This window comes from Nerophis ophidion, linkage group LG14 (assembly GCF_033978795.1).
Source record: "Nerophis ophidion isolate RoL-2023_Sa linkage group LG14, RoL_Noph_v1.0, whole genome shotgun sequence".
NCBI lineage: Eukaryota > Metazoa > Chordata > Actinopteri > Syngnathiformes > Syngnathidae > Nerophis > Nerophis ophidion.
This window is the reverse complement of record NC_084624.1, coordinates 8447859-8464747: the sequence shown is the minus strand read 5'-3', so window position 1 is coordinate 8464747 and position 16889 is coordinate 8447859. Positions and strand designations below refer to the sequence as shown.

At 37.9% G+C, this 16889-nt stretch overlaps 1 protein-coding gene across 1 annotated transcript in view; it reads right to left on the bottom strand.

Annotated features, from left to right (window-relative positions):
- The window catches only part of clstn2a (calsyntenin 2a), a 376557-nt gene that overhangs the window by 107419 nt on the left and 252249 nt on the right, over positions 1–16889 (bottom strand). The window contains exon 3 of the mRNA XM_061919775.1: positions 1594–1789. Coding sequence (XP_061775759.1) covers positions 1594–1789 — 196 coding nt within the window. The remainder of the gene's footprint in view (positions 1–1593; positions 1790–16889) is intronic.

Below are 16889 nucleotides of genomic sequence, written 5' to 3'. Positions count from 1 at the left end.
ACCCGGACAGCCCTGCAAAAGAGGACATATCCTGTGAAAAGAGGAGGTATGGTCAGTCTATCTACCAGTCGTTGCTAGCATGCCGTGTGTTGTTGTTTTTTTGATTGATTTAAACTTTTATTAGTAGATTGCATAGTACAGTACATATTCCGTACAATTGACCACTAAATGGTAACACCCCAATAAGTTTTTCAACTTGTTTGAATCGGGGTCCACGTAAATTGATTCATGGTGCCAAACCGAACCAAAACCCCCGTACCGAAACGGTTCAATACAAATACACATACCGTTACACCCCTATTATATAAATATGTGTATATATATATATATATATATATGTATATATATATATATATATATATATATATATATATTCATCCATTTTCTACCGCTTATTCCCTTTGGGGTCGCAGGGGGTGCTGGTGCCTATCTCAGCTACAATCGGGCGGAAGGTGGGGTACACCCTGGACAAGTCGCCACCTCATCGCAGGGCGCTATACATATATATATATATATATATATATATGTGTATATACATATATATATATATATGTATATATATATGTGTATATACATATATATATATATGTATATATATATGTGTATATACATATATATATATATATATATATATATATATATATATATATATATATATATATACATATATATATATATATATATATATACAGTACATGCATGCTTTGGAGCCCCTGCCTCGAAAAAAAAACAATGTTTGCCTTGATGCCCCAAAACAGGGGTCGCGAACCTTTTTGGCTGAGTGAGCCATACAAGTCAAATATTTTTAAAAGTATTTCCATGAGAGCCATATAATTTTTTTTAACACTGAATACAGCTATATATGTGTCTTTTTAAGAAAGACCAACATTTTTAGATAATAATAAGTCTCTTATTCTTTTTAATAACTTTGTTATTGTGAGGCTAATTAAAAATAAATAAAATACTTCTTACCATTAATGCGACTTCTTGAACAGGTGTGGTAGAAACTGGATGGATGGATGAAAATGCATGAGAATGTTTTATATTTGGAACATAATTTTGACACTATTTACCAGCGGAATTATTCATCACTTATCGTGTTAAGCAATGTCAGCTAAGATTTATCTGAGAGCCAAGTGCAGTCATCAAAAGAGCCACATCTGGCTCTAGAGCCATAGGTTCCCTACCCCTGCCCTAAAATATGAGCAACACTTGGCTTGACCTTAAAAAGTCAAAGATTGTGTCCTGATCTGTTTTCAATTTTTGCGTATTTCCAGCATGACTGATCTAATAATACGCTCAGAGCGGCAGAAGTGTATTCAGAGTGCAAGATTCAAAATAGCTGACTGAATTTGTTGCAATTTTGTGATGTTTAGACAATATATTTAGATACTTTGCACAATGTAAGTACAATGGGACATGGTTTATTGGATACGATGAAACACAAACAAGCACATAAACTTGTTTTTCCACTCTAATGCTACTTTAAAAACACTTTCCATTGAACAAAAGAATGAAAGTAAGGACTGAAGCAGACACACACACACACACACACACACACACACACATATATACACACACCCACGCACTCACTTGTGGGATTTCTTCCAGCCGGCCCCAGTGGGTCCAGAGCCGCAGTCATAGGCCTGGATAATAAATGTGTATTCCTTCTGGCTCTCGCAGTCCACAGGGCCCCTGGCCCTCAGTACGCCTTCTCCTGACGTGCCATTCAACACCACCGCCTCGAATGGAGCCGCCTGACCATAAATCTTAAAGGCACAAATTTCCCCTAAAAAAGACAAGGAGAGAAATTAATGGAACGGTGCTTGGCACTGCAAGGATCGTGGCGACAAAGTAAGCAGTAGCCCGAGAGCAGAGAGTAGATATATTTCTGCTGAGGGACCCAGCATGAGAAATGGCTTTAGTCAAAAAAAAAAAAAAAAAACTCTAAACGATTCATTATAAGGAGTCAAGTAAAATAAATGAGTGTTCGGCTTGTTTTTAAAATGAAGGTGAAAAAGCATTTATACATTTTTACATTTATCAACACAACATCCCAGTGTGACTGAATATAGTGCTTTGGGCTTCTGATATACAGTCCTGGTCAAAAGTTTACATACACTTGTAAAGAACATAATGTCATGGCTGTCTTGAGTTTCCAATCATTTCTACAACTCTTATTTTTTTGTGATGCAGTGATTGGAGCAAATAATTGTTGCTCACAAAAAACATTCATGAAGTTTGCTTCTTTTATGAATTTATTATGGCTCTACTGAAAATATGAGAAAATCTGCTTGGTCAAAAGTATACATAAAGTGATTTTCATATTTAGAGATGTCCGATAATGGCTTTTTTGCCGATATCCCGATATTGTCCAACTCTTAATTACTGATTCCGATATCAACCGATACCGATATATACAATCGTGGCATGAACACATTATTATGCATAATTTTGTTGTGATGCCTCGCTGGATGCATTAAACAACGTAACATGGTTTTCCAAAATAAATCAACTCAAGTTATGAAAAAAAAAAAATTCAGGGACCGAATGTCGCTTTGGGACAGAGGACCCTATTGTATTTCTAAGGTCTTATTATTATTATTATACCGTCGCCTCTTTGAGCTGTAATTTGACCCCCTTAACATGCTTCAGAACTCACCAAGTTTAACACACACATAAGGACTGGCGAAAATTGCAATCTAATCAAAAAACCTAACCCAAAACTCAAAATTGCGCTCTAGCACCCCCTAGGAAAAAACACGGCCAAAACTGCTTTTAACTTCCATTAGGAATGTCGTAGAGACATGAAACAAAAACCTCTATGTAGGTCTGACTTAGACCTAAAAAAATGTCATTTTTGCCTCTTTGAGCTGTAATGTGACCCCCTTAAAATGCTTCAAACCCCAAAACTTAAAATTGCGCTCTAGCGCCCCCTAGGAATAAAAAACAGACAATACTGCTCCTAGGAAAAAAACACAGACCAAACTGCTTGTAACTTCCGGTAGGAATGTCGTAGAGACATGAAAATAAAACCTCTATGTAGGTCTCACTTCGACCTATATTTCATTCATTTATATCCTTCAGCAAAAATCAACAGGAAGTTGGCAATTACCCCTTCAAAACAAAGGTTTCCTAAAAAATTTCATTTTTACCTTTTTGAGCTGTTATTTGACCCTTAAAATGCTTCAAAACTCACCAAACTGGACACATACTTTAGGACTGGCTAAAATTGCGATCATATAAAAAAACCAAACCCCAAAACTTAAAATTGCGCTCTAGCGCCTCCTAGGAAGAAAACACAGACACAACTGCTTGTAACTTCCGGTAGGAATGTCGTAGAGACATGAAACAAAAACCTCTATGTAGGTCTGACTTAGACCTAGATTTCATACACTGACCTCCCCAGCAAAAATCAACAGGAAGTTGGCCAACCCCCCTTCAAAACAAAAGTTTCCTAAAAAATGTAATTTTTGCCTCTTTGAGCTGTAATTTGATCCCCTTAAAATGCTTCAAAACTCACCAAACTGGACACATACTTTAGGACTGGCGAAAATTGCGATCTTATAAAAAACCAATCCCCAAAACTTAAAATTGCGCTCTAGCGCCCCCTAGGAAGAAAACACTGACAAAACTGCTTGTAACTTCCGGTAGGAATGTCGTAGAGACATGAAACAAAAACCTCTATGTAGGTCTGACTTAGACCTAGATTTAATACACTGACCTCCAGCAAAAATCAACAGGAAGTTGGCCAACCCCCCCTTCAAAACAAAAAGTTTCCTAAAAAATTTAATTTTTGCCTCTTTGAGCTGTAATTTGACCCCCTTAACATGCTTCAGAACTCACCAAATTTAACACACACATAAGGACTGGCCAAAAATTTGGATCTAATCAAAAAACCTAACCCAAAACTCAAAATTGCGCTCTAGCGCCCCCTAGGAAAAAACACGGCCAAAACGGCTTTTAACTTCCATTAGGAATGTCGTAGAGACATGAAACAAAAACCTCTATGTAGGTCTGACTTAGACCTAGATTTCATAAAATGGCATCCTTCAGCAAAGATCAACAGGAAGTTGGCAAACACCCCTTCAAAACAAAAGTTTCCTAAAAAAATGTCATTTTTGCCTCTTTGAGTTGTAATTTGACCCCCTTAAAATGCTTCAAACCCCAAAACTTAAAATTGCGCTCTTACGCCCCCTAGAAATAAAAAACAGACAAAACTGCTCCTAGGAAGAAAAAACAGACAAAACTGCTTGTAACTTCCGGTAGGAATGCCGTAGAGACATGAAACAAAAACCTCTATGTAGGTCTCACGTCGACCTACATTTCATTCATTTACATCCTTCAACAAAAATCAACAGGAAGTTGGCAATTACCCCTTCAAAACAAAGGTTTCCTAAAAAATGTAATTTTTACCTCTTTGAGCTGTAATTTGACCCCCTTAAAATGCTTCAAAACTCACAAAACTGGACACATACTTTAGGACTGGCGAAAATTGCGATCTTATGAAAAAACCAAACCCCAAAACTTAAAATTGCGCTCTAGCGCCTCCTAGGAAGAAAACACAGACAAAACTGCTTTTAACTTCCGGTAGGAATGTCGTAGAGACATGAAACAAAAAACTCTATGTAGGTCTGACTTAGACCTAGATTTCATACACTAACCTCCCTCAGCAAAAAACAACAGGAAGTTGGCCAACCCCCCTTCAAAACAAAAGTTTCCTAAAAAATTTAATTTTTGCCTCTTTGAGATGTAATTTGACCCCCTTAAAATGCTTAAAAACTCACCAAACTAAACACACACATCAGGACTGGTGAAAATTGTGATCTTATAAAAAAACAAACCCCAAAACTTAAAATTGTGCTCTAGCGCCTCCTAGGAAGAAAACACAGACAAAACTGCTTGTAAGTTCCGGTAGGAATGTCGTAGAGACATGAAACAAAAACCTCTATGTAGACCTACATTTCATTAATTGACATCCTTCAGCAAAAATCAACAGGAAGTTGGCAAATACCCCTTCTAAACAGAAGTTTTGTAAAAACCCGTCACCTTTTTTCAAACATTATCTCCACTGAGCGCGTTTGTTGTGTCGGCAAAGATGGGTCAAATGTAGAGGACACATTTCACCACACCTAGTGTGTGTGTGACAATCATTGATACTTTAACTTAACTTAACTTAAATATAACAGCACAGTGACCCGAGTCTGTGCTTTTAAAAGGCGGGGCCTGTTGCCTAGTGACGTCATCGAGGGTTTTAACGAAGTCGTGTTTTTTTAGCGTTGGCACTTAGCAATGCACTCTTTTGAATCTTTTCCCTGGATTGTGTTACCTCAGCTTAATGAAGAGACGGAATGTGCTTCCATAGCTGTCATGTCTTCTTGTCAACAAACGGGGTATTGTTTGGATGGCCAGTTTGTGACTTCCATCATTGATTTGTAGTTCAATATTCCCATCGTGTATGTGTGCGTATGTTGTTGCATTGGACTTACTGCCCTTTCACCCTGTCTTGTTGATATTAAGCCACATCAAAAGTAGCATGCCACGTTACGTCAAGCTATCGCTAACGGTGTATTTAATTTGATTACTTGTTAGTAGTGTTGTCCTGATACTAAAATGTATTTTGATACTTTTTTAAATAAAGGGAACCACAAAAAATGGCATAATTGGCTTTATTTTAACAAAAACTCTTAGTTTACATGAAACATGTTTATCATTGTAATTTAGTCCTTAAATAAAATAGTGAACATACTAGAAAACTTGTCTTTTAGTAGTAGGTAAACAAACAAAGACTCCTAATTAGTCTGCAGTAACATATTGTCATTTATACACCTATTATTTTGTCAACATTATGAGGGACAAACTGTAGGAAATGGATTATTAATCCACTTGTTCATTTACTGTTAATATCTGCTTACTTTCTGTTTTAACATGTTCTATCTACACTTCTGTTAAAATGTAATAATCACTTATTCTTCTCTTCTTTGATACTTTACATTAGTTTTGTAAGATACCACACATAGAGGTATCAATCCGATACCAAGTAGATACAGGATCATACTCAAAGTCCTCATGTGTCCAGAGACATATTTACTCAGTTTATAAACATGATATAAATGTAAAAAACCCAAAGTAAGTTGTGTGATGCTAAAAGATATCGATGTAATCATAGTACTATTGACTCGATATACTCCTTTACTTGGTATCATTACAGTGGATGTTAGGTGTAGAGCCACCAATGGCGTTTGTTTACATTTTAACACCAGTGAGCTACGGTGTGTAGTGAGGCACGTTTAGTTATTCCTCGTCCTCCAGTGATAATATTACTTGTAAGAAACTTTCTTTATTTGTCGCCACGGAGGCCAGGATTAGTGATCAGTTTTTAGGCCAAAATGCGTCCGTTTTCCCTTTTCTGTCTACACCCTGTGTCTGCTTGCAAGTACTCAGTGTGCGCGTGCTGCCGAACATGCTCCTCTGCTCATTAACCAGGAATGTCACGACGTGACGACGACAAGTTGCAGGGGGGTTTTGGTGAACCGGTACTTTTTAGAGATGGTATAGTACGATTCAATAGTATCGCGGTACTACAACGTTACTTGTTAGCAGTAAAAGTATCGTGGTTATAAAAGTACAAGTTTATAAGCTCGTAACAGTACAACAACACAACCCGGGCCCTCATGTTTATAAACCGAGTGGAGAGCATTAACGAGCTACTTTCACTTCACACATTGTGCTTGGATGCGAATCCATTTTTCTGCTCCAGTCGTTGTCGCCAATTTTTTTTTTTCCGGATTAAATTGTAGAGTGGACTGTAAACAGAGTTAAGCAGAGGAGGAGATAGAGACGGGGACTGAGGTGGACGTATATGTAAATGGTGATGTTAGTGATTTCATCTGTGCTCCTGCTGAGTCAGCAAGCAGGTACTTATGCGTACATCCCATTTCCTGCCACTTGAGTTTGCTTCTTCCCCCCCCCCCGAGGGAACGCTTCCAATTCACTGGGCTGAAATGTGCGGATGAAAGCAGGTCTAATCTTTGGACCAACACACAGTAATGTAAAGGGGGGGCACTTTTTGAAGTCAACTTAATAAATAGTATATTTTTACCTATTTTGCTGTGCGAGGACTAAACTTTTACGGTATATTAGTACTTCCCGCTTGACTCATATTGAGTAGGGCTGGCCTTTTATTAATATCTCAATATTTTTGGGCCATGTCACGATACATCAAATACAAACCCCGTTTCCATATGAGTTGGGAAATTGTGTTAGATGTAAATATAAACAGAATACAATGATTTGCAAATCATTTTCAACCCATATTCAGTTGAATATGCTACAAAGACAACATATTTGATGTTTAAACTCATAAACATTTTTTTTTGTTGCAAATAATTATTAACTTTAAAATTTGATGCCAGCAACACGTAACAAAGAAGTTGGCAAAGGTGGCAATAAATACTGATAAAGTTGAGGTTGGTCATCAAACACTTATTTTGAACATCCCACAGGTGTGCAGGCTAATTGGGAACGGGTGGGTGTATCAATCAATCAATCAATGTTTATTTATATAGCCCCAAATCACAAATGTCTCAAAGGACTGCACAAATCATTACGACTACAACATCCTCGGAAGAACCCACAAAAGGGCAAGGAAAACTCACACCCAGTGGGCAGGGAGAATTCACATCCAGTGGGACGCCAGTGACAATGATGACTATGAGAAACCTTGGAGAGGACCTCAGATGTGGGTGTAGGGGTGTAACGGTACGTGTATTTTTTATTGAACCATTTCGGTACGGGGGTTTCGGTTAGGCACGCGGGCGCACCGAATGAGTTTGTAAGCAGAAGTCTTCACAAGCTGCTCTGCTTTCTGCCTCTGTCTCAGCAGCAAGCATTGTCCCGCCCACACAACCATCTGATTGGTTACATACAAAGCCAATCAGCAGTGCGTATTCAGAACGATGTAACAGCCGATCAGCAGTGCGTATTCAGAACGCACGTTGTCAATGCTTTAACGTTGAGCAGATATGAGTTTAACAGGGGGGGCAGCAGACTCTCCCCAAATAATAATAAACACTTCCAAGTCAACTACTTTCTAAACATCACTATGAGCCCGTTGACCCTCTAGAAACTTAAACTGCAGCTCAGCTCACTCGCAGTCCTGGCTTTAGGTGAAGGCTAGTTAGCTTCTAGCGTATTGTTAACTCATTTTGCTGTGTGTGTGTTAGGGGCAGCAAAGCCCTGTCTGTCTGTTATTGCATTGAACTCCATGGTGTCTGTGGAAGAATAGTCTCTCCTATTGCTGTTGTACTATTTTTTCAGCTATAGTTACATGGATCATTAGTAATGTAGCAGCCTAGTTTGAATGGCAGGGTCCCTGCTATCACATGTTGACAACAATATAACATTTACATAATAAAAGTCAACTACAGGCTTCCCAAATGCTGTAATAAATAAGCATGATGAGTTGACTTGAAACTGTTTAATGTTGCACTTTTTATATGTAGAAGAAAAGTTTTGTCATTTTATTTAATCAAAGCAACAACTTGAGGCAGTTTAATGTGGATTAACGTGGGCAGGATTGTTATAATGTTCCCAATGTTAAAAGGATAAAGCCTTTTATTACAAAGTTGGTAAATAAATAACCAAAAAATGTATATTTTGTTGTTTTCTTATTGTACCGAAAATTAACCGAACCGTGACCTCTAAACCGAGGTACGTACTGAACCAAAATTTTTGTGTAACGTTACACCCCTAGGTGGGTGACATGATTGGGTATAAAAACAGCTTTCCAAAAAATGCTCAGTCTTTCACAAGAAAGGATGGGGCGAGGTACACCCCTTTGTCCACAACTGTGTGAGCAAATAGTCAAACAGTTTAAGAACAACGTTTCTCAAAGTGCAATTGCAAGAAATTTAGGGAATTCAACATCTACGGTCCATAATATCATCAAAAGGTTCAGAAAATCTGGAGAAATCACTCCACGTAAGCGGCATGGCCGGAAACCAACATTGGATGACCGTGACCTTCGATCCCTCAGATGGCACTGTATCAAAAACCGACATCAATCTCTATAGGATATCACCACATGGGCTCAGGAACACTTCAGAAAACCACTGTCACTAAATACAGTAGGTCGCTACATCTGTAAGTGCAAGTTAAAGCTCTATTATGCAAAGCGAAAGCCATTTATCAACAACATCCAGAAACGCTGCCGGCTTCTCTGGGCCCGAGATCATCTAAGACGGACTGATGCAAAGTGGAAAAATGTTCTGTGGTCTGACGAGTCCACATTTCAAATTGTTTTTGGAAATATTCGACATCATGTCATCCGGAACAAAAGGGAAGCAAACCATCCAGACGGTTATCGACGCAAAGTGTAAAAGCCAGCATCTGTGATGGTATGGGGGTGCATTAGTGCCCAAGGCATGGGTAACTTACACATCTATGAAGGAACCATTAATGCTGAAAGGTACATACAGGTTTTGGAACAACATATGCTGCCATCTAAGTGCCATCTTTTTCATGGACGCCCCTGCTTATTTCAACAAGACAATGCCAAGCCACATTCAGCAGGTGTTACAACAGCGTGTCTTTGTAAAAAAAGAGTGCGGGTATTTTCCTGGCCCGCCTGCGGTCCAGACCTGTCTCCCTATTGAGAATGTGTGGCGCATTATGAAGCGTAAAATACGACAGCGGAGACCCCGGACTGTTGAACGACTGAAGCTCTACATAAAACAAGAATGGGAAAGAATTCCACTTTCAAAGCTTCAACAATTAGTTTCCTCAGTTCCCAAACGTTTATTGAGTGTTGTTAAAAGAAAAGGTGATGTAACACAGTGGTGAACATGCCCTTCCCCAACTACTTTGGCATGTGTTGCAGCCATGAAATTCTAAGTTAATTATTATTTGCCCCCCAAAAAATAAAGTTCATGAGTTTGAACATCAAATATGTTGTCTTTGTAGCATATTCAACTGAATATGGGTTGAAAAGGATTTGCAAATCATTGTATTCTGTTTATATTTACATCTAACATAATTTCCCAACTCATATGGAAACGGTGTTTGTACATATAATATGCAAATGTATTCATATATATGCTGTAATAATAACTTATAAGGCACGAGAAGGTAAAAAAAAGGTACATTTGTACTAGGACGCGATCTTAGATGACATCGGCAATTTTTGCTAATGAGCACGGCAAAGATCTCTCTACTCATCACAAATCATACATTTAGCTCCAAATATTTTAGTCAAAAAACAAGTTCCAAAGTTCAACTTATGATACATACCGGCCATGCAACCTTAAACAAAAGATATAAGTAGTATTTCTTCGGAAAAGAACCACCATAAAGCAGGTGCAGGCGACGTTGATTTTTTTTTTCTTGGCTTAGGGACGGCGTGGCGCAGTGGAAGAGTGGCCGTGCGCAACCCGAGGGTCACTGGTTCAAATCCCACCTAGAACCTATCTCGTCACGTCCGTTGTGTCCTGAGCAAGACACTTCACCCTTGCTCCTGATGGGTGCTGGTTAGCGCCTTGCATGGCAGCTCCCTCCATCAGTGTGTGAATGTGTGTGTGAATGGGTAAATGTGGAAGTAGTGTCAAAGCGCTTTGAGTACCTTAAAGGTAGAAAAGCGCTATACAAGTACAACCCATTTATTTATCATTTATGCAACTTCCGGTCAATAAAGTTGGATTCAAAGTACACACTTCTCAAAGATGCAGTAACTACCCTGACCACATGATGGCGACAAATACACACGTAATAATCTTAATGAAATGACACGCAAAAAGCACAAGGGCAGGGGTGTCCAAACTTTTTCCCACAGAGGACCGCACGGAAAAATTTAAACATGCGGGGGTCAATTTGAAATTTTTCAATTTCAAACCATAACAAAATATACGTTTTTTTTTTTAATCCTTAGGGCTCCTGGGGAGCATAGAGGGTCTCAGTCACTAAAATGTTAAAAATAAGTCAAATTATTATTATTTGTTTTTATTTAATGCTTGCAGTAAATCTCTATATCAACTTGAGGTTGATACAAAGTAAAACAGATAAGGTTTTATGCATTTTCTGTTAAAGACAACTTTGTTTTTTTGTAGTAAAACTGAAATATGCAGTATTTAGATCAGGGGTCGGGAACCTTTTTGGCTGAGAGAGCCATGAAAGCCAAATATTTCAAAAAAGTATTTCCGTGAGAGCCATATCATATTTTTTAACACTGAATACAACTAAATGCGTGCATTTTTAAGTAAGACCAACATTTTTAGAGTATAATAAGTCTCTTATTCTTTTTAATAACATTGTTATTCTGAAGCTAACCAATAATAAATAAAATGTCATGTCTGTTGATCATGTTTTTGTTTGGCCATGTGCTGTTTGTCCTTTGGACTCTTTAAGTTCCTGTTTTTTTTCCCACTCCCTTGTCTGGTTTCCTTGGTGACTCATTTTGTCCACCTGTCTCTGGTGGACAAAAGGCGACCTGGTGCCTTTAAAATGTGCCTGGTGGACAAAAGGCGCCCGTAAGGACCAGATGAGTCGCCCGCTGGCCTGTTCTAAAAATAGCTCAAATAGCAGCACTTACCAGTAAGCTGCCTCTATTTTTTAAATTGTATTTATTTACTAGCAAGCTGGTCTCGCTTTGCTGGACATTTTTAATTCTAAGAGAGACAAAACTCAAATAGAATTTGAAAATCCAAGAAAATACTTTAAAGACTTAGTCTTCAGTTGTTTAAATAAATTGATTTATTTTTTTACTTTGCTTCTAATAACTTTCAGAAAGACAATTTTAGAGAAAAAACACAACCTTAAAAATGATTTTAGGATTTTTAAACACATATACCTTTTTTACCTTTTAAATTCCTTCCTCTTCTTTCCTGACAATTTAAATCAATGTTCAAGTACATTTATTTTTTTTTATTGTAAAGAATGATAAATACATTTTAATTTAATTCTTCATTTTAGCTTCTTTTTTTTCGACGAAGGATATTTGTGAAATATTTCTTCAAACTTATTATGATTAAAATTCCCAAAAAATATTCTGGCAAATCTAGAACATCTTTGGAATACATCTAAATCTAATTTCAAAGTCTTTTGAATTTCTTTTAAAATTTTTGTCCTGGAAAATCTAGAAGAAATAATGATTTGTCTTTGTTAGAAATGTAGCTCGGTCCAATTTGTTATATATTCTAACAAAGTGCAGATTGGATTTTAACCTATTTAAAACATGTCAGCAAAATTTTAAAATTAATCTTAATCAGGAAAAATTACTAATGATGTTACATAAATTATTTTTTAAATTTTTTTCAAAAAGATTCAAATTAGCTAGTTTTTCTCTTCTTTTTCTTCGGTTGAATTTGGAATTTTAAAGAGTCAAAATTGAATATGAACTATGTTTCAAAATGTAATTTTCATTTATCCTGTTTTTTCCTCTTTTTAACCGTTCAATTAAGTGTTTTTTCATCATTTATTCTCTACAAAAAACCTTCCGTAAAAGGGAAAAAATGTACGACGGAATGACAGACAGAAATACCCATTTTTTTTATCTATATAGATTTATTTATTAAAGGTAAATTGAGCAAATTGGCTATTTCTGGCACTTTATTTAAGTGTGTATCAAACTGGTAGCCCTTTGCATTAATCAGTACCCAAGAAGTGAAGTGAAGTGAATTATATTTATATAGCGCTTTTTCTCTAGTGACTCTAAACTCAATATCTAAGTTACATTTAAAGCAGTGTGGGTGGCACTGGGAGCAGGTGAGTAAAGTGTCTTGCCCGAGGACACAACGGCAGTGACTAGGACGGCGGAAGCGGGAATCGAACCTGCAACCCTCAAGTTGCTGGCACGGCCACTCTACCAACCGAGCCGTGCCGCCCCACTAAAAGTTAAAGAAGATTAAAAGTAAAAATTCTGATTAAAATAAGCAAAGTCATGAACATGATTAATATAAAAATTCAACAACAGCAGTAAATACAAATAATTCAAAAAGCAAAAAGGTAAAAAAGATTAAATATAAACATTTGAAGGGATTAAAAAAAATCAATTGATTTGACCTTCAGCAGCAGAAAGTCACTCTGGGCCAAGGTCTCGTGCTCAAGGTGAAGGTCGTGCTCACAAAAAAGTGACGCCGTCGAAGTCATTTTGCTGCCATGGTCACTTCCTGTTTATCTTGGCGCCTCCCACAGAGAACCAATCATATTGCTGCTTCTTCTTCTTCTTCTACGTCGTTGCTCAGCAGACGACATGGCAGTACTCCGTGCAGCCATTGGAAAAAAGTGACGTCAATGAGTATCGGTATCGTATCGATACTGTCGTGATGGTATCGATACTTCACCAAATTAAGCGAATCACTCCGATTTAAAAAAAAAATGTGAGCGCTCCTCACCACTACGCCCTCCTCCCTAGTGATGGGTCGCGAACGAGATTTAAAAACACTTTAAAAATTCATCTTCAACCCAAAATAAAATAAGATAAATACAATTAACATGACGTTTGGTGCGTTTGCGCACACACATCAGTATAATTCGCTCCGAGGTTCACTCAGACACACACACACACACACACACAGACGCGTGTGTTTCCAGTGCGACTTAATGTCTTGGTTGTAAACTGTAAAGTATTTTATTGCACTAAAATAACGATAAGAATTTCTAGTAGCTCTTGCTTTCAAAAATGTTGGTGACCCCTTCTGTAGACTAGGCTCTGTTTGTTGCTAGCTTCCACGCTAGCCCCTTTCGTTTTGTTCCCGTCTGATTTATTTTTAAAATAAATCGTTTCCTACCTGCAAGGTGTGCGAAGTCCGATTGCATCCTGGGAGAACAAACCCTGCATCACCACGCGACCCGGTCGTCACAGCTAAGTGCCGACCCGAGCGATACAGGCCCCCTCAGGCCATGACAGAGGTGTCCATGTATCATCCCAAAAGTTATGAAAATATTTGATGAAGGTTGACAAGTTACTAAGTCAATCAATCAATCAATCAATCAATCAATGTTTACTTATATAGCCCTAAATCACTAGTGTCTCAAAGGGCTGCACAAACCACTACGACATCCTCGGTAGGCCCACATAAGGGCAAGGAAAACTCACACCCAGTGGGACATCGGTGACAATAATGACCCAGCGGGACGTCGGTGACAATGATGACTATGAGAACCTTGGAGAGGAGGAAAGCAATGGATGTCGAGCGGGTCTAACATGATACTGTGAAAGTTCAATCCATAATGGATCCAACACAGTCGCGAGAGTCCAATCCAAAGCGGATCCAAAACAGCAGCGAGAGTCCCGTTCACAGCGGAGCCAGCAGGAAACCATCCCAAGCGGAGGCGGATCAGCGGCGCAGAGATGTCCCCAGCCGATACACAGGCAAGCAGTACATGGCCACCGGATCGGACCGGACCCCCTCCACAAGGGAGAGTGGGACATAGGAGAAAAAGAAAAGAAACGGCAGATCAACTGGTCTAAAAAGGGAGTCTATTTAAAGGCTAGAGTATACAAATGAGTTTTAAGGTGAGACTTAAATGCTTCTACTGAGGTGGCATCTCGAACTGTTACCGGGGGGGCATTCCAGAGTACTGGAGCCCGAACGGAAAACGCTCTATAGCCCGCAGACTTTTTTTGGGCTTTGGGAATCACTAATAAGCCGGAGTCCTTTGAACGCAGATTTCTTGCCGGGACATATGGTACAATACAATCGGCAAGATAGGATGGAGCTAGACCGTGTAGTATTTTATACGTAATTAGTAAAACCTTAAAGTCACATCTTAAGTGCACAGGAAGCCAGTGCAGGTGAACCAGTACAGGCGTAATATGATCAAACTTTCTTGTTCTTGTCAAAAGTCTAGCAGCCGCATTTTGTACCAACTGTAATCTTTTAATGCTAGACATGGGGAGACCCGAAAATAATACGTTACAGTAGTCGAGACGAGACGTAACAAACGCATGGATAATGATCTCAGCGTCTTTAGTGGACAAAAATGGAGCGAATTTTTGCGATATTACGGAGATGAAAGAAGGCCGTTTTAGTAACGCTTTTGATGTGTGCCTCAAAGGAGAGAGTTGGGTCGAAGATAATACCCAGATTCTTTACCGTGTCGCCTTGTTTAATTGTTTGGTTGTCAAATGTTAGAGTTGTATTATTAAATAGAGGTCGGTGTCTAGCAGGACCGATAATCAGCATTTCCGTTTTTTTGGCGTTGAGTTGCAAAAAGTTAGCGGACATCCATTGTTTAATTTCATTAAGACACGCCTCCAGCTGACTACAATCCGGCGTGTTGGTCAGCTTTAGGGGCATGTAGAGTTGGGTGTCATCAGCATAACAGTGAAAGCTAACACCGTATTTGCGTATGACGTCACCTAGCGGCAGCATGTAGATGCTGAAGAGTGCAGGGCCAAGGACCGAACCCTGGGGAACTCCACACGTTACCTTAACATAGTCCGAGGTCACATTGTTATGGGAGACACACTGCATCTTATCAGTAAGATAAGAGTTAAACCAAGACATTATTACTCAGGACCTTCGTAATGTGAGGCTGATGCACTAACCCCTGCCCCATCGTGCTGCCCTATTTAAGCCTTGCTTGTTCAATATTCATTGCAAAACTTGTTTGGGTCCCTATTAAACGGTTAATTTCTTCAACCTTGGCCCGCGGCTTTGTTCAGTTTTAAATTTTGGCCCACTCTGTATTTGAGTTTGACACCCCTGTACTAAGTGCTGCTTTCAAATAGAAGGTCTGGTTGAAGAGGTATGTCTTTTGGATGATGAACATAGTCAGAATCCTCAAGTCCTCTGGGTGAATCACACACAAGGTTGTATGATGAGCACAAAATGAATGTCATACCAGCCGTGGACGGGACCTCTCGGTAACATAATGGGAACAAATTGGCTGAGGGATTAAGCCTGGACTTTATATTTGGAGTGACAGTCTACTTTCCCAATTAGTGCCTTGCCTGTGGGACACATCCAGCCTAATCAGCTTTTAGTGGTTAACAAAGTGATGCATCACTTGCAATCAGCGCGGTGATGCTGTGACCTGTAGTGTGTTCAAACAGCAGCGCAGTGGAAAAGTGGAGACTTGTCAGGGACGACTCTTTCAGTTCTCGCCGGAAATGTGAGACAAAGTGTCGTTTTTCGATTCATTTTTTATTTACAGTAGTATTGTATATTGGCAAAGAATAATATCTTAATATATATATATATATATATATATAAATGTATACACACACATATACATTCATACACACGTATACATACATATATATATATATGCATGTATATATACATATATATATGTATATACATATATGTGTGTGTCTATACATATATATATACATATATATGCATATATATATATACATATATATGCATATATATATGTATATATACATTATATACATATATACATACATACATACACACATATACATACATATACATATACATATATACATTCATACACACATATACATACATATATATATGCATATATATACATGTATATATACATTATATACATATATACATACATACACACATATACATACATATACATACACATATATACATTCATACACACATATACATACATATATATGCATATATATACATATATATGTATATACATATGTGTGTATATACATATATATATAAATATATATATATATATGTATATATACATTATATACATATACATATATACATACATACACACATATACATACATATACACACATATATACATTCATATACACATATACATATATATATATACAAACATACACACATATACATACATATAAACACACATATATACATTCATACACACATATACATACATATATATATGCATATATATACATATATGTGTGTATATACATATATATATAAATA